General features: G+C 41.9%; 1 protein-coding gene across 2 annotated transcripts; it reads right to left on the bottom strand.

The window, feature by feature from the left end:
* Positions 1-2,621: 2,621 nt before the first annotated feature.
* On the bottom strand, positions 2,622-22,295 carry LOC136707113 (zinc finger protein 850-like). Of its 2 annotated transcripts, XM_066681015.1 has the most exons (3): positions 22,217-22,295; positions 18,437-19,920; positions 2,622-5,292 (listed from the first exon to the last, which is right to left on the bottom strand). In XM_066681015.1, exons 2-3 carry the CDS (start codon positions 19,815-19,817, stop codon positions 4,193-4,195), a joined length of 2,481 nt encoding a protein of 826 aa, XP_066537112.1. In that variant the 5' UTR covers positions 19,818-19,920; positions 22,217-22,295; the 3' UTR covers positions 2,622-4,192. The 2 variants fall into 2 exon arrangements, with proteins under 2 accessions (XP_066537112.1, XP_066537111.1); XM_066681014.1 differs by lacking the exons at positions 18,437-19,920; positions 22,217-22,295 and adding an exon at positions 7,099-7,479 and having other exon boundaries at positions 2,622-5,520.
* Positions 22,296-22,863: the final 568 nt, after the last annotated feature.

Raw genomic sequence — 22,863 nt, 5'->3', positions numbered from 1 at the left:
CATCATTCTACAATGAGGAATATTATTCACAAGTGGAATATATTCAGGACAGTTGACTACATGCTCAGGAGAGGATGTCCCAGCAAATTGACTCCAAAGTTAGACCGGGAATGCTCAGAGAAACTGCACAAAACACAAAAGCTACATCACATACTCTAAAGGCCTCAGAATATTAAATGTTCAAGCTTATTCCAAAAAAAGGTGGGAAGCCATCAGAGGCGATTGCTCTAAGACTGCAAGGGAAGCTCAGCTTCCCCTAAAATGTCAAAAAATAAGTGATCAAATATATTCTGTTGTGTGTACATGTCATTGAATAAATATGCACTACAACAACAACAACAACTTTTGTTCAGAATCAGCTTCTTATCACTGGTAAAGACGCGGCTTTCCTCTCAATTCGCAGCCTCACAGTTCTTTAAACAGTGCGGACGCTGAGCGTCCACAGAGTTCAATAGCGAAGCAGCGAAGGGCAGCGAAACGAGATGAGTCATTGGATAAATGCTGGGCTTTGTCCCGCCCATCGGACGCTCAGCGTCTCTGGGGGTCTATGGGGCAGTGGGCTGGCCTCGGCTGGCCCGGACGCTCAGCTTCTGCATGATGATTGGATGATCTGTCTGAGGCTGAATCCCTTTTTGATTGACAGCGAAATGAGCGAATCAGCGATTCTTTGGTGTAAAGATCCGTGGGAGTGTTACATTTTCTGTACTGAGTTGAACCTTTCTGAATCCTCTTAGCGGCATTTTCTTTGTTAAAAACAACTAGCGACAAATCGAGCTTCTATTTCTGGTGGGTTTTTTGTAGCTGCTTGTGTTTGGAGACTGACTTCTAACATTCTTTCTGACTTCTTTCTGTCCAGCGGGTGCTGCTGAGTCCTTCCACCGTCACAAAGCACTCACAGGCGGACACACTTCACATGGGCCAAGGCCGTTTAAGCAGCCTAGCTCTGCTGGCCATTGAGAGGACACTAGTCAAGTCCCTGGAAAAGACGCCTTGTTGGTACGACAGGGTCACAGATCATTTTCTTGAAAAGGAACGGAGGGTAGAATTTACATATAAATAAACCAACACATTTTATGATGTAGGCCGAAATTGAGCTTCCCCTCCTTGAAAGACCAGCATCCGCCACTGGAAGCCATGTATAATGTAAATAAATGTAAATAAAAATAGATTTTACAGATTTGTCAATTTCGTAGACAATATCTTATTCACAGTGGTGGATCATATAGAACACAGATAATGAAAGTGAGACATTTTAACATTTCATGACAAAATATTAACGCATTTAGAACTTGATGGCAGTATCACATCTCAAAAAAAAGTTGGGACTGCACAGGCACTAATACAAGCCTATACCATACGGAGAGATTAGCTCATCTGTCACTGCACAGTGTGTGTTGCTCGTCCTCTAGTCCTTCATCAGTGACACAGGACGCTGTCGGCTGGATGTTTTTGGTCAGTGGACTGTTCTCAGTCCAGACACTGAGGGGTTTAAAAACTCCAGCAGCACTGCTGTGTCTGATCCACTCTACACCAGCACAACACACACTAACACCACATCAGTGTCACTGCAGCGCTGAAAATGATCGACATCCATCCATCCATTATCTGTAACCGCTTATCCAATTTTAGGGTCGCGGGGGGTCCAGAGCCTACCTGGAATCATCGGGCGCAAGGCGGGAATACACCCTGGAGGGGGCAATGATCGACATTTTGTGGCCAAATGATCAATAAGGTAATGCACTTAGTTGTATGTGTGTACTTCACATAGAGTAAAACTTTATTATTTTTCTGTCTATTTTTACAGTATTAGTCATTGTATACGGTGAGGTAAACTGTACCCACAGATCTGTAAACTCTGCAGATGAGCTATGGTTAAACATTGATATTCATTGCCCTCCTCATGTTTACTGTGTTTGATAAAATCAGACACCCACTAGTGAGAGAGTGAGGGTTAGTGTATTTAAAGCAGACGTGTCACTGGCTGCTACACGTCTGGGTGTTGAGGTACAGCAGCAGGTGAAGATGCTGGTGTATCTGCTCGTCTCCATTCTGCTGGAATCACTAAGCGCTCAGGCCAAAGTGGTAGACACCTTCCAGGGTAACTGTGATGAGTATTTTTATGATGGGAAAGAACCAGAGGGGTTGGGTGATCAGAACGCTAAGAAAATCTGTCAGACACTTCCAGGAAATGACAAGTCATACTTCGCTACTCTCTTCTCAACAAGCCACAAAATCCCATTGTACAGTGCATATAAATTTAGAAAAGGAGAATCAGACTGTGATCTGCGTAAATCAACAGAAAGCTGGAGAACTGTTTTTTTTCCACTTTGGAATCAAATCCTAGTCCTTTAAGTGAAATATTTATTTAATTCTACAAATTCAGAGTCAGAGTCAAATTCTTTATTTCTGCAAAACTTCACATTTTTTTACATTTCATTTTTACAGTGGTGGTGAATGCAACTGACCAGCCACTTGATTGAATACACCTAGCTTGTATCTACACTCAATGTCCAATTTATCAGCTTCACTTACCCTATAGGGCACTTTGTAGTTGTACAATTACACACTGTAGTCCATATGTTGCTCTGCATACTTTGGGGGAAGGGGGGTACCCTCTCCCCCTGTTCTTCAGCACTCAGGACCCCCACAGAGCAGGTATGATGTGGCGGTGGGTCATTCTCAGCACTGCAGTGACACTGACGTGGTGGTGGTGGTGTGTTAGTGTGTATTGTGCTGGTGCGAGTGGATCATATTGCATGTTGTGTCCATATTGTGCAGCTCTACTGATGTGTAATATTTTCTTTACAGCTTAAAAACCATCTAGTCACAGATTACTTAAACACAGGATATGATCGTGGACACCTATACCCCAGATGTTACTCAGAAGACAAAGGCCAGGCAACGATGGCACGGACCAACGCTGTTCCCATGCACCCAAGCTTTAATAGGGGTGTCTGGGCAACCTGGGAGGAAAAGTTGAAAAAGTTTATAGAGAATAAAAAAGATAAGTTTCAGTTTCATCTAATCACTGGTGTTGTCCCTGGTGAAGTTAAAATACACATAAAAGGGGTGACTGTCCCCACTGTGGTGTGGACAGCTGTCTGTGTTAAATCCCAAAATAAATGATTTTCTTTCGGCTACATGGGTCTGAATGATGAAGAGGGTGGTGTACGCCTGATGACTGGTTTAGAGATGAATGAGAAACTGAAACAACTGTATAAACCTTTCTATAATCCACTATATGTTAATAAGATAATACATTGTTTTATTTGTTATTTAAAGGAAATGGGTTTGATCTAAATCTGAATTTAATGTCTAATGTGTAATGACCTTTTTAATCAGCATGTCACTATGCCTGTATGATTCTAATGATAAAGACTGAGTGAAAAAATGCACTTTGATTATTTCTCATATTCATTCATTTGTTCATTTCGGATCTAAGCAGACATGCTGCTCTGTGCACTGGAGAAAAAACATCACTGTTTCAAAAATAACTATGCATTAATATTTGTAATATTTATACAGAAATGCTATTTGTAGAGATGAGTACATAACTGACCTGTATATAACACAAACAAACAATTCAATGCCCAGACCCAGAGATAGTCCGGACTTCGGGCCCTAAGCAAAGTTCTGATAAAGGCCCCTCATACCCGAATCCTGTAAGCCAAAATGTGATCTCTCAATAAGATGGTGTTTCTCTGCTGTGAGCAGAGGGAGAAGGCCTAGCATACCGGACCGAGACACTTGGTTTTTTTATTTTTTTTTACTTTTTTACAGACACTTCATAAACACATTAGAACGGTTTCCAGAAGGAGAACTGAATTTCATGAAAAGTGTTTTTTTGCTTACAATCATGAACGTCAGCTTTTAATAACACTCAAAAAACCTCTACATTCAGACATTATTAAATTATCATTACAGTGAGTGTGAACATGACAGCTGAGAGGCCAAACAAATAGACTATCAAATCTATTACATATGATAAATAAAATGGAAATAATCCATTACACAACTACTACATATGATGTGGTCATAGCACCATGTGCTGGTGTTTGAAGATTCCTAAATCTCATAAAATCCTGCCCCCACTCTGAGCACTGACAGGGTTTCTCTCCCGTGTGAATGCGCTGGGGTTTTGACGATCACTCTCTGTATTAAATATCTTCCACACTCTGAGCACTGCCAGGGTTTATGTTGTGTGAACGCTCTGGTGTTCTTGAAGATGACTGAGTTGAGTAAAACTCCTTCCACACACTGAAGAGTGAAGTGGGTTCTCTCCAGTGTGAATGTGCTGGTGTCCTTGGAGATTTCTCAGTGTTGTAAAATTCATCCCACACTCCGAACAGTAATATGGTTTATCTCCAGTGTGCATTCGCTGGTGCGCTTGGAGACTACATAGTTGAATAAAACTCCTCCCACACTCTGAGCACTGATAGGGTTTATCTCCAGTGTGAATGCGCTGGTGAGTTCTGAGGTTGTCCAGTCTGTTAAAACTTTTTCCACAGTCTGAGCACTGATGGGGCTTCTCTCCCGTGTGAATGTGCTGATGTCCTTGGAGATTCCTCAGTGTTGTGAAATCCATCCCACACTGTGAACAGAAATACGGTTTCTCTCCTGTGTGAATGCGCTGGTGTCTTAGGAGACTAGCCAGTTGATTAAAACTCCTCCCACACTCTGAGCACTGATACGGTTTCTCCCCTGTGTGAATGCGATTGTGAATTTTGAGGTTATCAATCCTACTGAAGCTCTTTCCACACTCTGAGCACTGATATGGTTTTTCTCCTGTGTGAATGTGCTGGTGTTCTTGGAGATTCCTCAGTCTCATAAAACTCATCCCACACTCCGAACAGGAATACGGTTTCTCTCCAGAGTGAATGCGCTGGTGTCGTTGGAGTTTACTCCGTGAAGTAAAACCCTTTCCACAGTCTGAGCACTGATGCGGTTTGTCTCCTGTGTGAATGCGCTGGTGTGTTTGGAGGTGACTGAGTTGAGTAAAACTCTTCCCACACTCTGTGCACTGACACGGTTTCTCTCCCGTGTGAATGCGCTGGTGTTTTATCATATCAAACTTTTGAGAAAACCCCTTCCCACACTGTGAGCACTGATACGGTTTCTCTCCAGTGTGAATGCGCTGATGTGTTTGGAGATGACTCTGCTGAGTAAAACGTTTCCCACACTCCGAGCACTGAAATGGTTTTTCTCCTGTGTGAATGTGCTGGTGTTTCCTGAGATTACTTTTATGATTGAAACTCTTCCCACACTCTGAGCAGGAGAAGGTTTTCCCTTTGTCTGTAATCTTCTGTGTTTGTCGGCCAGTGTTAGAATGGGGAGTAGATGAGAATGTACCCAAAGAACTTGAGCTTCCACACTCCATATCCTCACATTTAATCTCTCCCAGTTTCAACATTGTAGTATATTCCTCTTGGTAATTTTTCTAGATTCACTTGTGGAAATACTGTAGAATGGTCTTGGACCATAGAAGCAGGAGAGAACTTGCACTGGAAACTTTTTTTCATTCTGGAAGAGAAAAAGAAAAAAGGTAGAATTCAATGTCAAATTCAAATAATATTGAAAAAAAACCCATCAGTACATTCATTCATTCACTATATGTAACCCTTATCCAATTCAGGGTCATGGTGGGTCCAGAGTCTACCCAGAATCAACAGGCACAAGGCAGGAACACACCCTGGAGGGGGCGCCAGTCCTTCAGAGGGCAACACACTCACACCTATGGACAATTTTGAGTCTCCAATCCACCTACCAACGTATGTTTTTGAAGTGTGGGAGGAAACCGGAGCACCTGGAGGAAACCCATGCAGACACAGGGAGAACACACCACACTCCTCACAGACAGTCACCCGGAGGAAACCCACGCAGACACAGAGAGTACATGCCACACTCCTCACAGACAGTCACCCGGAGGAAACCCACACAGACACAGGGAGAACACACCACACTCCTCACAGACAGTCACCCGGAGGAAACCCACGCAGACACAGGGAGAACACACCACAGTCCTCACAGACAGTCACCCGGAGGAAACCCACACAGACACAGAGAGAACACACCACACTCCTCACAGACAGTCACCCGGAGGAAACCCATGCAGACACAGAGAGAACACACCACACTCCTCACAGACAGTCACCCGGAGGAAACCCACACAGACACAGAGAGTACACGCCACACTCCTCACAGACAGTCACCCGGAGGAAACCCACACAGACACAGAGAGAACACACCACACTCCTCACAGACAGTCACCCGGAGGAAACCCACGCAGACACAGGGAGAATACGCCACACTCCTCACAGTCACCTGGAGGAAACCCACGCAGACACAGAGAGAACACACCACACTCCTCACAGACAGTCACCCGGAGCAGGACTGGAACCCACAACCTCCAGGACCCTGGAGCTGTGACAGAGACACTACCTGCTGCACCAATGTCTACATTTTGAAAAATCTGAAGTGAGGAGAGTATTTATATTTATACAGTATTAGGCTGTATTTATATATTAGTGTAATATTTCAATTCTGATTATAGAAGAATTAATATACTAATGAAAAAAACTGGGTTGGAAACTGAACTAGAACATTTCAGAACATTGAAGCCCTGCCCTTAAAGAGTTACGTCTTCACAGTCATTGGTGTCTTTATGCTTTTATTTTTTTAAGAACTATTTGGGCAAAATATGTGAAAAGATGTTATCTACAGCAGTGTTTCTCAGCCCTGTTCCTGGAGACACTGTGTGCCGCACGGTTTAGTGTTTCCCCTGCAGCTCTGAATGGGCTGATTTCATTAATGGATTAGCTGAGTCCAGGGCTGAGGGACACTGACCTACTGTGAGCCGTGGTAGAGACCTCTTTAAACTGACTTATAAAGGCTGCTACACAATTATATGTTGCCTAGTAGCAATATGAGACTGTGTTGAGGTATAACATACATTTAGCAAAACATGGATTCCCCCCAGACACTGTATAAAAACCCTTTTACAACGTGTCAAATAAGACGTGTTCATATACACCAACACAACACGGTAAAAATAAAAAAACCCAGTGTATCCTCAGTGAGGCTCTGCTGTGTTGTACTTACCTCTGGGACGAACTGAAGAGGGGATTGTGATCCAGAAATAATCATTCACAAAGCTGAAATAATAAATCCAACAAGAGTAGCCTTCTCTTTATCAATACCTCTTTATCTGTCCTCTCTCTGGAGTTTATAACTCATTCCAGATCGATGGACTTTCAAACAAAACAGCCCTGAAACCCTACATCACCAACACACACAATAAAGCAGTATTCTCTCTGATTCCCACTCACACCGCCCACTCTTCCGCACACAGGGGCGACCACGGCGTGAGTAAACTCTAAACCTCCGCACCCAAACTTCAGATCTCAATTAGATGTTAAAATCAAAGGAATACAAGTGAGAATCCCTGACCCATTTATCCGCGTCACGTTTGTAAACAGAGCCGTGTTCCGCCCAACTGTGAGTCACTGTAGGGGTCTGTTCCAAACGGCGCACAGCTCCCTACATAGTGCACTTCACAGGTCATTAAACCAGGACGACTATCGCCCAGAAAGCGCACCAAACCTTAGACAAAACCACGGAAGCTTAAAGCCGAATATAACGTGTCTTATTAACTCATACAATGTATAATTTATCATTTAAACCAAGCGACAGTGTGCACTACCTCAGGGTGAAGGGAAAAACTGTATTTTAGATTCGACCTCACTGCAGCCCTCACACACTTTATATTAAAGGAACAGGCGCCATGTTGAACATGGTTCAATAAGACAGCTATATTCACTAACGCTACCTCCAGAATATCACTCCAGAAGTATTCATTTACATTTTGAAGCATTTTAATAAACATTTGATATTGTATTATATATTAATTAATTAAAAATTTTCAGATATTAGAATTTCTTTGTATATTGTACTGGCGCCCCCTCCAGGGTGTTTTCCCTCGTATCCAGTGATTCTGGGTAAGGAACTGGACCCAGTAAACATTTTGACATTGATTCAACGTTGAAATAACGTATCAGGTTGAAAATGAAAGTTGAAAATACGTCCAAACACAGACATTGAAAAGACGACTATTAGACGTATTTTGGACGTCCAATGACGTTATTAATTGGTCCCGAAATAAATGACTTGTTTGAAACGCATTTTGGACGTCTACTGACGTTATCAATTGGTCACCATTTTTAAGATGGATCTTGGACGTCCGTTGACGTTTAAAATGTGTCCTTGACTGACAGACTACTTTTAGACCTATTTTGAACGTCCAGGGACGTTCCTTGTTTACTGGGGATAAGGGTTACAGACAATGAATAAATGAATATGATTAAATAAAATAAGCTTATTACCCACCCTCCCCCCACACACAAATAATGGGTTACTGAATATGCACAGCCATAAAGATTATATTTTTATAAGTGATCTGGCTGGGGCAGGGCTGACTGCTAAGTCACCCACAGCCACCAGAGGGGGCCTAGGACCAATGCTCCTTAATTTGAGGCAATAAGCTCCACCTGGGCCTCTCCTATTTAAGGGAAATAATCTTCCCTTCAGTGCTCAGTCTGGGGTTTCTGTTTTCAGAGAGCCACACAAACCTGGCCGGTAATTTGGTAAAGTCCCTCAAGTTTTCTCTTGGGGCTCTCTTCTCTCCAGCTTTTATTCTTGGCCAGACCTTTCCCTCTGAGCTTCTCTCTCAGGGTTACTCTGCCTTCACTATTTTCCTTCTTTGTCTTTTCTAAAAAGATAACGTTTAAGTAAATAAGATTAAGTTAATCAAGTAAGATTGAACACAAGTAAAAGCCTCTAGAAAATCACCCCAACCCCGAGGTCTTTGATCATCGCTAACACTGTGCTGCGGTGATGCTTTTCACCAAGTCCAAAATGTGACCCTGGGATTGTACGTCCATTTAAGAGAAATTCTCCTGATTCATTCCAGGAAGACATTTCCTTATTAACAGTATCCAGGTGGTAATGACAGTGTTAGTATTGGTCTCCATATCGCACAATGAACACAATGACCCGACACACCTGTGGGGTTTTGTTTTTTTTAAACTAACGTGATAATGATGGCCACATTTTTTGCAATACTTAGACTGCATGAAGACGTCCTCACTTGGGTGATCTCCCGAGACATCTTTCTCATGGCTAATAACTAGTCATCGTTATCAGAACAGATACAATGCCCCACATGATGTTGTTCATGATCTTGATTGGCTCTTATTTCACTCACAGCATCCCACAATATGGCAACCACAATGTGAGTTCCACGCAGAACACATGCACTACTCTAACATTACATTATCATGAAATGTGCGATCTACTTTTTTTAACTGAACTGAATATAAAAGGAAACACTGCCACCCAGTGACCCATGCGAACATGGCAATCCGACCATGGCGCAGCTAACAATGTGAGTTTCTACATGTGATTCGGTCAGCATAAAATTACAGAGAGAAACTATTGTTAGCATACTTAAAGTTTGGCTCGGATTAATATCTTCACTGAGCTACACTGGAGCTATTCACCCGTTGCGCTGAATCGTATAATATATGGTCTGTAAATATGCTGACCGACCAGCGGGTGGTGCCATACCCGTTTAGCAGGAATTTCACCCCTTAATATTAATATAACTATTGTACACTATTACATACAACCCCCCCCCCCCCCCGAAATTCTGCTAAAATGGGAAAGTATATGTATCTTAAAGGACAAAAAAAAAAAACAATTGAATATGAAAAAAAACAAAAAGCATTTAGAGCACTCACACAAACATGTCAATGTTGGAAATTCTTCCTTAAGAAGTGTGTAAACATGGAATGGTACCAAAACCCATACCTATCACAAACAAAAAGAGATGCCATTTACACCTCACACTGATTCACACTGCTTTTCTCTTGCGGGCCATTCTTAAAAAAAAAAAAAAAAAAAAAAAACCAAGATGACTAACATCCTGAAGTCATCATCCACAGCATCAAATGAATCATCACTGTCAGGATTATCATCTGGAATGTTGTTGTTCTCCAGTAGCTTACTCCCAGGTGACTGCATGAGCCAATCCCTAGTTCAGGTTTGAGGATCTACCCTTTTGTGTATTAAAACAGAGTCTGAAACATAAGTTGCATCATCATGCTGTGAAACATCAGGGGTAGACTGGGTCCCATTATTCTCATCTGGAGTCAAAAAATCAACAGGAAGCAAAAGGTTTCTATGCACAGCTTTCTCGTTGCCTGGGCAAGCATCTCTGAGTCGGTAAACATTGATCTTGGACCTTACTGACACAACATCAAAAGGAGTTGAATCCCACTCATCAGCTATCTTTTTCTTGCCTTTTTCACCTCGATTGGCTAGCAAAACCCTGTCACCCACAGCCAAAGGCGAGCAGTTTTATAGCATGGTCCTGTTTGGCAAAAGCATGCTTCTGAGCAATTTGGGCAGCTTCAGACAGATCTCTTTTCAGATGCTCAACTCATGATGGCTGACATGGTCATTTTCAAAGACATGGTGAAACATGACATCGACAGGTAGGCGAGGAACCCGACCAAACATCAAATAAAAAGAAACAAAGCCTGTGTTCTCATGTACTGTGCAATTATAGCTGAAGGTCAACATCTGCAGCATCTGAGGCTACCGGGATTGCTCTTTGGAGGAAGAGCTCCATTGAAGCGTTCAGTGATCCCATTGCCCATAGGGTGATACGGTGTTGTGAGATTTATGTACACCTGCCATCTGAAGTAAATCCTTGACAAGCCTGCTCTCAAAGTTAGCGCCTTGATCTGAATGAATTCTTTTAGAGAATCCATAAATACAGAAAGTCATTCCACAAGCGACGAGCAATCTGTTTGGCTGACTGGTTTCTACACGGGAAAACATGCGATATTTACATATAACATAACATGAAGGACGTCAAGGGTTTTCTTGTCATTCAATTCCGCTGTCCCAAAAATCAATGCATACCAGTTCCATTGGTTCTGAGCTGCATATGTTTTCAAGAGGGGCACGGCCATTTGGTTCTGGAGTCTTCCCTAATGTGCATCTTTGACAATGTTTCACATAATGTGATATCTCTATTCATGCCTGACCAGAAGAACCTTTCACAAGCCAAAGAAAGTGTTCTTGCACATCCCTGATGACCAGCCATATCATGCACACCATGGAGAACTTGCTTTTTCAGGGACTCCGGAATGATGAATTGGAAAACTTTCCTGTTCAGATGATGATGCCTCTTAACTCTGTACAATATAACGTTCCTAATCTCCAATTTGTTCCAGTGTTTCAGAAGTCTCGTTACAGAGGTAGATTCTGTCTCTTTCACGTCTAGTCGGTTTCTTACACCTCTGCACATAGTAAAAAACCCTGCTGACTGTAGCATCTTCTATGTGGGATGACAATAGATAGATCTTCCAGAGGTAACTGGGATGATGATGGACCTACATAAGGAGAGCTGGGAGAAACCACCACTGCGATGAACATCCAAGACTGCAAACACTTCTTCAGCATTAATAGAGCCACCAACAGGACGAAGAGTGTCTTGCTCCAAATCTGAATTAACCCCAGTGTCATCTTTGCTTTCGACCACTAATCAGTTAGTGGTGTGGCGGAAAGCATCTTGCACAGTACCTCTTACGATTCCATTAACCCCCTGGAGTCTGAGGGGTTTTCAGACACCCTGGTGTAGTCTGACATGCCTTGATTGTTTTACAAATTGTACGCATCTGAAATGATTTTTTCTCAAAGTGTTACACATGCATTTTTCAGAACTATCTCTGCAACAACAATGTTGAATCAGTAAGAGTGTCATACATCTATATTTTGATTAAATTTACTCTAAACTTAGACTTTCCAAAAACCTATTTTCAGAAGTGCTGATATACTGTGAAAAAACACATTCTAAACATTTCTCACCGGGACCTTTGAGGTCAAAACTTTGTGAACACGGGTCTTGGCAACACACTGCTGATTCTACTTTTCATAAATTGTATGTAATTTTATACTTAGGACATAACAAATGTGAGGTGACACTCTGTTTTTCTCAGTCACTGGCTCCTACGTTGCATATGTATGAAGATAGGTGCGAAAACCGAGGTGCGAGGTCCCCACCCCACTGCCTAATGAATGGCCCATTAGCTGTCACCGCCACAGCTGTCAAAAGAGAAGAGACCAGAGGCAGAGTTTATCACAGTTTATTTCAAAAAAAGAGAACTAAACAAGCAATAAAAACAAAAAAATAAATAACTGGCATGAATTAAAATAAATGGAAAATGTGTTCACATGTAAAGATAGTGATAATATACTAAAGATAGTCATACTGTATATCCTTGTTTGTGTATATATATTTGAGTCAGTTCAACAAAAGATGCCAGTCTCTAAAACAGTTTCTGTCTGGCTGCATGCAAAGGTAGACATCAAACTGTTCACATTTCCATGGGGTTTTTGCATACCACACAGCTGTTCAACAAGCTCTTCCATGAATGCCTTGTGGGTCAGGCTGTCCTGTTGCATAAGTTGTTTGTGGAGAATGTAGGCATTGGTAGCAGCAATGTCCAAGAAGTGAAGAAACAGTTTTCTGTACCACTTCAAAGTTTTCTGCTGAGTTGTGTAATGCAAAATGCTAAACTTACAGAGCAGATGTGGCAGGACCATGTGTTTACACGTTGGTGGTGGCAGACTTGGTTGACGCCGTCGTCTTTGCTTGGAGGTGGAGTATTTTCCACATTTCTGAAAGAAAAATAATAAGAAATGTGAGCTTCTGAGCAGTTACAAAGATTAGCTATACATGCCAACAGTCACTAAAACTAATAATTACTTGTATTTCAAATACAGTACTTACATATGACCTATGTATAGCAGTACATAGCATAACAAGCTACATAGGATGACACTATTACATTCACACAGGCCATTTACACATGACATTACCACACTAGGCTAAACATATACAGCCATAAGCCACACTTATGGTACTGGAGCCTCGCATGGTAATGTTAGCATTCTCAGCATGCACACTCAGATTAGCAACAGGCTACATTTGAATGTCCCGTTTACACAACAGCAGGTTTTTTTTACATTAATTTATGCTTTCATATACAAAGTAATACTTATTTAATTTATTCTTTGTTTTAATTTATCCAGAATTCGCGGAGTGTACACAGTAAGCGCGAAGCGTGGGTTTGTTTCATTTGAAAGGAAATATTTCACTTACCTATCACAAAAATCCTCCTTCGGATCAATCCGCATCTCAAAATAAATCTTTCTTCGTCACTGTCCTCCCCGCTTTCGTCAGATTAGCTGAAATCCTCTTCATTTTCCAGAACAAAGCTCTCCTCCGCAGTGCCTCCAGCTTCCGTGAGTGCGACATGACGAAGCTCCACGTAAACAATTCCGCGACATGTGCTCTGTGTTTCTAACAAGCGAATGGGCGTTTTCATGCAAATTATCAGCCAATGATCCTCCACTAGCAGCTGCCGAATTACCATAGTGTCAACATATGAATGGCAGAACGCGTCTATGGGCGGAACAAAAAAGCTTGTGCCTCAAAAATGTGCCGGTTGTTGTTTACGCTTCTCTCACAAGAATATAAATATATATATCGTTTCATCCTATATATAGTTGGAAAGTAGACCCTTCAAGGTTTCCGAGGTATGTTGTATTTTTTTTTTAGGATAAAATCTCGCAGAGTTATATACGTGTTTATATGGAATTTCAATTTTATCCCGCCGGCGACCTCAGAGGGTTAACCTTATTCAGGAGAGAGGTATAGGGCTCTTTCACAAGACGATGGCTTATGCAGGACCGGACAAATGGCTCACGACTCAAAGCATCAATGACAGTATTCTTTGTCCCTGGAGCATACTTCAAATCAAAATCATAAGCTGCAAGCTTGGCCACTCATCTTGGTTCACATGCATTTAACTTGTGTTGTCAGAGGGTTAACTTGTATGTCAGAGGGTTGTTGTCAGACCATGCAGTGAAGTGCCTCCCTTTTTAGCCAATGGCTGATTTTGTCACTAATAGCCCATTTCAAAGCCAAAAATTCTAGCCTGTGAGTTGGATAATTAAGTTGAGAATGAGACAGAGTTTTGCTGCCAAAAGCCACTGGTCTTGCAATTTTCTCACCAGGCGGAGAAAGGACTGCTCCAATCCCATCAAAGGATGCATCAACAGCAAGAATGAATGGCTCACTGAAATCTGGATGAGCCAAAGTGACACTGTGTGAGAGATCATGCTTCAGGGTATCAAAAGCAACCTGGAACTCTGTGGTCCAGTCACCTACTGAAAGCTTTACAGGGGCAACATACCTTCTTATAACATTTGCTCCATCTAGGGGCTTTACCCTGATCTTTCTGCTCTGAGATAAGCTTAAAAAGTGGTTTGGCTTTGGCTGAGCAATTTTCAATAAAGTGTTGATAGTAAAGGACCATGCCCAAAAATGACCTAATTTTCTTCTGTGATGGGGTGACACCATCGCTTTCCATCAGATTGGCTTTCTGAACAGAACTAATGGCTTCCACCTTCCCAGGATCCATCTGCACCCCTGATTCACAAATGACATGTCCAAGGAACCTAACAGATCTTCTCAGAAAATTGCACTACTTTGGTGCTAACTTAATGTTGTGATGCTTTAGGCGGGAGAAGACCATCTCCAGACGCTCCAAAGCCAGCTGTTCCATTGGGGCAAAAACCATGAAGTCATCAAGGTAGCACAAAACACTAGTGAAGTTCTTATCACAAAAAATAGCTAGCATCATCCTCATATATATACTCGATTATACTCATGGAGGCCAAATGGTGAAGAGAAAGCTGTATACTAATGCGCTTCATATAATGGAACCAAGATGTCAAGTCCATAGTGGAAAAGAAAACATTCCCTCCAAGAGCAGCAAGAGCATCAACCTGGTGGGGCAGCGGATGACCTTCACAGTCCTTGCATTAAGCCATCTAAAGTCAGTGCAGATGCGCAGATCACCATTTTTTGCCATACAAGGACTAAGGGCGAAGCATACTCACTTTGCAATTTTCGAATGATTCGTTTCTCTTCCATCTCACTGTCAGCTGTTCTCAACTTCTCCTAATGGCTTGGTGGTACTCGACGATAGGGAAGATGAAACGGTCTGTCATCGACAAGATGTATCTTGTGTACAAAATCTGTAGCTTCTCCACAGTCCATCTTTATGCCGTGACTCATACCTTGATTTGCACAAGTTTACCTCTCCACAGATCAGACACTTCACAGGAATCTATGTCCAACTCCTGCATTCCAAGCTGCTCCAAAACCCTCTTTACCACATCAGGAGACCTTGCTGAGGGAGTTTCGAGAAGACATTGATTATGAGACTGAATACAAACCGGCTGAGACAGGTCCTCAACAGCAATACATGGGAACACATTTGCAAGTTTTGTATTTCTTTTCAGCACCACAACTTCACAATCGGCAGAGCATTTCTCTATATTGGGATTGTCAATCATTGTGCATGCCATAGAACCACTGTCAATCATGGCCTTTTAATACGACTCCTCTGACTGTTGTATAAAACAAACTGTCTGATCTCTGAATCTTGTGCAAACAATATGAAATATATTTTATCTGAGGGGGCAACGGAATTGAAAGACTTGTACACTGACTGAGAATCATCTGAAGTGTCACTGGGAGGGTCACCAACAGGATCTGTACCGTCTTCCCCTGGATACAGATCCACTAGTTTTCCAACAGCCATGATGGGACAGCCTTCCTCCTCTCTGGACAGCTGTTCTTGAAATGATCAGGCGAGTAACACTAAAAAGATCATTTATGGTTCCGACAGTGAGTAAAACCAGAGTGCTGCGCATCACTGTAGGCCGAACATGGCATATGACTCAAACTATTAATTCTGGGAGGTTTCGATCTAATTTTATTGCTAAAGTTTGTCTGCACGGAAACTGACCTGTCCACCAGAATTTTCTCAATGACACACTCAAGAGCAGAGGATTCATCGGTTTTAGGTGGTTGGTAGTCTTGACTTCTTCAGTAGACTATTTGTCAATTGTCTTTGATCAGAATGTCAGGGCAAGTTCTTTGGAGGGGCATTTTCTAATGAACATACGTGTCACCTCAGTACTTGGGCACTCAAATGACTTGCCTTGTTCTTTTAGTCAGTCAACAGCAATATCTACAGCCTGATTGAGCCTGAGCCAGTAATCATATGCATCTTCATCAGCCTTGGGCAATGTGGAGTAAAAATCTGCCATTGGGATAAGTGAGCATGGAACAGAACCAAAGGGCTTGCGCAAAAGACTGTAAATAGCCTCTGGATCCTTTACTACGTTGACACTACTGTTTCTTATTCCAAACTTGACAATGTCCCTTGCCCTACCTCTGAGATGCATGAGTATCTCTTCAGCCTGTTGCTCTGTTGCAATTTCACCTTTTTTATGTAGTTCCTCATGAGATCTTCCCACTCATGCACTGTCTGGGAATCAGAGCTATCCTCTCTGAAGATAGGTGGCTCTTTGACTTTCCTGTGGGATACAATGTGAATCTGTGACCTGTCAAGACTTTGTGTATGAGTGACATTTGTGTGCTATGTGCAGCCAAAACACTAGATGGAGCAGTTGCATGTGCTGGGCTAAGGTGAGTAATGATGCTGTCTGCTAATTCCTGACAATATGTTTAATTACATCACCCATTTGACTGAGCAAATCACTAGACTCAAGGGCAGAGCCTGAAATGGAATTACTATCAACCTGAGGGCTAAGTGTAGCAGCAGTGTAAAAGTGCTGAGGGGGGGTTGTACTCACTGACTAAATGAACCCCAGCCGGAACCTGACTTCCATCCACAACCCACACACCAATCAGTCAAGGACTGTTGAACTGTAACATCTTTGATATCCCCAAATCACCTCTGCCTCTCCCCATACTTGTGCTAATGGGAGTGTGCAAATTACCATGAAGGAAGCTTATTATTGCTTCACTAGCAAGTAATAATAAAGAAAAAGTGCAACGTGTGGAAAATATAACAGGAATTAAGTCTTAAAGTGCTTGATGTTTAATCAGTATTCACAGAATCAACTAGCTCATCAGTCCATTTGCACCATGCACCTGGTTCCACATAGACATAAGGCAGCAGAGAAAGTCCGGCTTCAACATGATGATGATCGAAGACGGGTCACGGCACCAATGTAACCCTTCTGTTTGGTCATCGCCTGCCCCAGTCAATAATGAACACCAGTGTGGTTGATGCAGCTTTTCTTTTCTTTTCTTGCCACCTGCAATGAATATGGCAACCACAATGTGAGTTCCATGGCAGAGCACATGCACTACTCAAGCATTACATTATCATGAAATGTGCAATCCGTTTTAAAGCAGCATCACTTTTTTTTACTGAACTGAATATAAAAGAAAACACTGCCACCCAGTGACCCATGCGAACATGGCACTCCTACCACATGGCGCAGCTAACCTACAAAAAAAACTAGCATTCCTGTGCTAATTACATCTACAACCAAATATATGAAAAAAATACAGAACATACCGGCAATGAATATGGCAACCACAATGAGTTCCTACATGTGATTCGGTCAGCATAAAATTACAGAAAGAAACTATTGTTAGCATACTTAAAGTTCAGCTCGGATTAATATCTTTACTGAGCTACACTGGAGCTGTACTTACCACGGCAGAGCACACGCACTACTGTCAAGGTTGCGCTGAATCCCGTATAATATAAGGTCTGTAAATATGCTGACCGACCAGCGGGTGGTGCCATACACATTTAGCAGGAATTTCACCCATTAATATTAATATAACTAATAAATATTTTATAAATAAATTATTGTGATAACTAATAAATTATTAATAAATAATAAGCAGAGGCAAATCTTCACAAATTTGTGATAAACCTTCAATACTTCTAATGACATGGATGGTTTCTAACTGAGATGCACCTAAACTAAACAAACCCTGTTAAGAAAGAAAAGATTATGACACCGAAATTCTTACAACAAATTTGATCAAGGAATCTGTAGCTTTGATACTTACCGAGAATGGAGTAATGGAGTTTCCCACACAGTTGTAAGTTAACTATATATACCTGGGTATAGGGGTGTTAGGGTTTGTGGATGCTGGGAGGACATGCCCAGATTTGCCCATGTAAGGGTATCCCCTAAATCAAACTGACCTGTCACCTAGGGTCATAAATCACTCACAGAGGTGTTTGACAGAAGGTGTAGGATATATACTACAGAGATTTTATTCCACACATAATTAATTACCTACTACAAAACTTCAATGTTCAGAATTGATTAGGTTCTATACTGTACATTACAACTGAGAGGTTTAAATCAAGTTTAATAAAGACAATTCTCTGTATTGTACCCAGTTTAAAATGGAAATGGATCACATGACACACTCTGAGCACTGATTAGTTTCCTCTCGTGTGAATGCGCTGGTGTCTTTGGAGATTCCGAATTGTCCTGAAATTCATCCCACACTCTGAGCACTGATACGGTTTCTCTCCTGTGTGAATGCGCTGGTGTCTTTGGAGATCACTCTGTGTGGTAAAACTCTTGCCACACTCTGAACACGAATACGGTTTCTCTCCTGTGTGAATGCGCTGATGTGTTTGAAGATTGCACAGTTGATTAAAACTCCTCCCACACTCTGAACACTGATGCAGTTTCTCTCCAGTGTGAATGCGCTGGTGAATTCGGAGGTTGTCCAGCCTATTAAAACTTTTTCCACAGTCTGAGCACTGATGGGGCTTCTCTCCCGTGTGAATGTGCTGATGTCCTTGGAGATTTCTCAGTGTTGTGAAATCCATCCCACACTGTGAACATAAATACGGTTTCTCTCCTGTGTGAATGCGCTGGTGAGTTTGTAGACTAGACAGTTGATTAAAACTCCTCCCACACTCTGAGCACTGATACGGTTTATGTCCAGTGTGAATGCGCTGGTGTGTTCTGAGATTATCAATCCTATTAAATCTCTTTCCACACTCTGAGCACTGATGTGGTTTTTCTCCTGTGTGAATGTGCTGGTGTTCTTGGAGATTTCTCAGTCTCATAAAATTGATCCCACACTCCAAACAAGAGTACGGTTTCTCTCCTGTGTGAATACGCTGGTGTGTTTTAAGATCATTCTGTCTAATAAAACTCTTCCCACAGTCTGAACAGGAATACGGTTTCTCCCCAGTGTGAATGCGCTTGTGATTTATGAGGGTAGAAATTTTATTAAACCTCTTTCCACAGCGTGAGCACTGATGCGGTTTCTCTCCTGTGTGAATGCGCTGGTGTGTTTGGAGGTGACTGGGTTGAGTAAAACATTTCCCACACTCTGAGCACTGATACGGTTTCTCTCCTGTGTGAATGCGCTGGTGTTTTTTGAGAACAAAGTTTTGATTAAAACTTTTCCCGCAATCTGAGCATTGATACGGTTTCTCTCCAGTGTGAGTGCGATTGTGAATTTTGAGAGTGTAAATGTTATTAAAACTCTTCCCACACTGTGTGCACTGAAACTGTTTCTCTCCTGTGTGAATGCGCTGGTGTTCTTGGAGATGACCGAGTTGAGTGAAATTCTTCCCACACTCTGAGCACTGATACGGTTTCTCTCCAGTGTGAATGAGCTGATGTCTTTTAAGATTACACGGCTGAGTAAAACTCTTTCCACAATCTGAACAGGAGTATGTTTTTTCACTCTCTGTTCTTTTCTGTCTTTGGCTCCCAGCTGTATTAGAGTCGGAAGTAGCCAAGAGTGTTTCCTGAGAACCGGAGCTTCCACACTGTGTATCCTCACATTTAATGTCTCTTGTTTTCAACATTGTGATATATTCATGTTGGTGACTGATCTAGAAATCTTGGAGGAATTGTAGTAAATCTGTCTTGGATGTAGGACAGGACTTGCACAGCAATGTTATTTCATTTCTGGAAAAGAAACAGAACAGTAGAATTCAGTGTCAAGTTAATTTAATTTTTGAAAGTCAGTTCATTCATTCATTCATCGTCAGTAACCCCTTATCCAGTTCAGGTCGGCAGTGGGTGAGGATCTGACCCTGGAGGGGACACACAGTAACACCTATGGAGGGTTTAGCATTGCTAATCCACCTACCAATGTTTGTTTGGACTGTGGGAGGAAACTAGGGCTGCAACAACTAATCGATTAAATCGATTAAAATCGATTGTTAAAATAGTTGGCAACTAATTTAATAATCGATTAGTTGGGTCTAAGTTATTATACACATAGGTACAGTTGCTACATGTGACGAACTCTGGAAGAAGGGTTTGAAAAATGGCGGAGGCAGTCACAGCAGAGGATAATGTTAGCACAAGCAGAGAGAAAAATATATGACCCAAGTCATCAAAAGTATGGGAACACTTTACATTAACGCCTTCAAGGAACAGCGTTAGGTGCAAAATGCGCACAGCTGATCTCGCATGGCACAGCAGCACACCATCACTGCATGAGCATCTGAAAATGAAGCCTGTTGGAGCTGTGTGTGAAAGAGATGAAGTATAGTAAGTTAATTCTACTTTTTCTCTCACTAAAATGTAAAATGTTACTAGAGCCTGCTAGAGGAGTTAAACAACATTTGTTTTTCTTAGTACATTGATATTACACTCGAGTTTAGCGAACAAGCCTTAGCATCCCCCAGAGTTTTCTCTTCCACCTTAAATGTGTCAATGCTCGACCAGCAGTTCCAAAACAAACCGTAGTTTTAGTCAAGCTAGCGTTAGTGACGTTAGTTTTTCTCTCACTCAATGTCACTAGAGCCTGCTAGAGTAGTTAAACAAGATGTCTCAGTTTTAGTAAATTTGTATCACTCTTGTATTTAGCGAGTTTTCCGTTCCACCTTAAATGTGGCGGCAGTTACATTCAGAGTTAAAAAAAAATCCAAACATTTTTTAAAATAATATATTTAAAGCCTTTTTCAAGGTCTTTTCTGACTGGCGTTGCGTGTTAGTGTTTGAGTATCACAGCCAAGTGTATATTACATTATAAGTGTATATTACATTACATACACTGTTAAATATTGATAAATAAATTAATGTAACGGTTGGGTTAATTCTTCATGTAAACACTAATTTTTAATAACGGTAGGTTGTGTGTTCCTTATAAAATTACAACATTAGTTCTCTAAAATCTTAAATATCTTAACGATATCTGATCATGTGTTCAGCAGAGATGAACAGTGATGATCAGTGATGAATTTCCCTTTTATTCTCAGCACATGGCAGCATCACCCAATATCCATTTATGTAATTTCAATTTGCCTGCATTGTTGTCTGCATTTTAGATCAGTAGTTATTAACTTAAAAAAGGTGTATGTTCATATCTACACTTTCTTTCTCACCTCAGATAAAAACAGCCCAGCGCTGACTATGTTTTAAAGAAGATCTGCACACCACAGCAAGCAGCTGTTCTCACTGATGGTGTCCTGAATATGCTAGTAACAGACAGGAAACCAAATTTGGCTTGTCTTCCTTTTTATCCGATTAATAATCGATTAATCGAAAAAATAATCGATAGATTAATTGATTATTAAAATAATCATTAGTTGCAGCCCTAGAGGAAACCCATGCAGACACAGGGAGAACACACTAAAATTCTCACAGTGACAAGAGGTGGTTCTCCAACCCACAACCCCAGGACTGTAGAACTGTGTGGGAGGGATGATACCTTTTGTGCCATTCATTAATTCATCCTCTGTAACTGCTTTTCAAGTTCAGGGTCATGTTGGGTGGCACACTCACACCTATTGGACACCGAGTCTCCAATTCACCTACCAATGTGTGTTTTGGAGTGTTGGAGGAAACCAGAGCACCCAGAGGAAACCCACACAGACACAGGGAGAACACACCACACTCCTCACAGACAGTCACCTGGAGCGGGGCTCGAACCCACAACCTCCAGGACCCTGGAGCTGTGTGACAGACGCACTACCTGCTGCTGCCTACATTCAGTATTGGTTTAATTTTATTTATATTATAAATTTTATAACTAGTGATGTCCCAAAGAGTGAGATGACAGTTGCTTGAATGTCAATTTTCTCAGAACAAAAGGGAACTCATCCTCCTCAAACAAAACTATAAAAAGCTGATGATGTGAGACAGGACACTGACAAATATCCTGTCCCTAATCCCTGGCACTACACATGAACTCACCTCTCATCTCCAACACACACACACACACACACACAGAGAGACAGACAGAGCTCTTTACCTTCTGTACCACACATCCTGATTTATCTCCAACACACAGCTCTCATTTTCCTTCTTATAGTAAGAAGGGAGCAACAAATGTCACCTCGTTGTTTTTGTGCAATGAAAAGATACTCTCCTTCTGCTCCTCCCTCACACAGTCCCGTCCCACAACACCCGCCCCCGAAGATACGATTGGCTGACACGTCCTAGAACCAGCTCTCTGATTGGCCAGTAGCCGTAGAGACACAGATCTTGTTGCCAGAAGAGATTTTCTGCTGGAGAGCAGGCGGCAGCAGGGTACACTGCTCTGCTGCTCACACACACTCTATTTTAAAGGAACAGGCGCAAATGTAGGTGCATTCCTGTCACCCAGTAGTTCCCTGTGAAGAGGACTACACCAGTGTTCCTCAGTCTGGGTTCTGCTGGGACACTGCTCTGGACACTAAAGATTACCCTACACCCAACACACAACCCTGAAAGCATGGAGACGGCGGAACACTGTTGTACCACTGAGGGTAAAGTTGGAGGTCCACTAGTGTTTTACACAGCGTTTTCTGAGCGGACCGCTGCTGATTAAACAGAATTTTACACAAAATGACAAATTTTAGCACTTTTCCATTCACAGAACAATTTACATTTTATTCCTTCATTAGGTTCTTTTTGTTA

Source organism: Hoplias malabaricus, chromosome 9, assembly GCF_029633855.1.
Source record: "Hoplias malabaricus isolate fHopMal1 chromosome 9, fHopMal1.hap1, whole genome shotgun sequence".
Lineage (NCBI taxonomy): Eukaryota > Metazoa > Chordata > Actinopteri > Characiformes > Erythrinidae > Hoplias > Hoplias malabaricus.
Note: the sequence above shows the minus strand (reverse complement) of the source record. Positions and strands in the feature narration are given on the sequence as shown.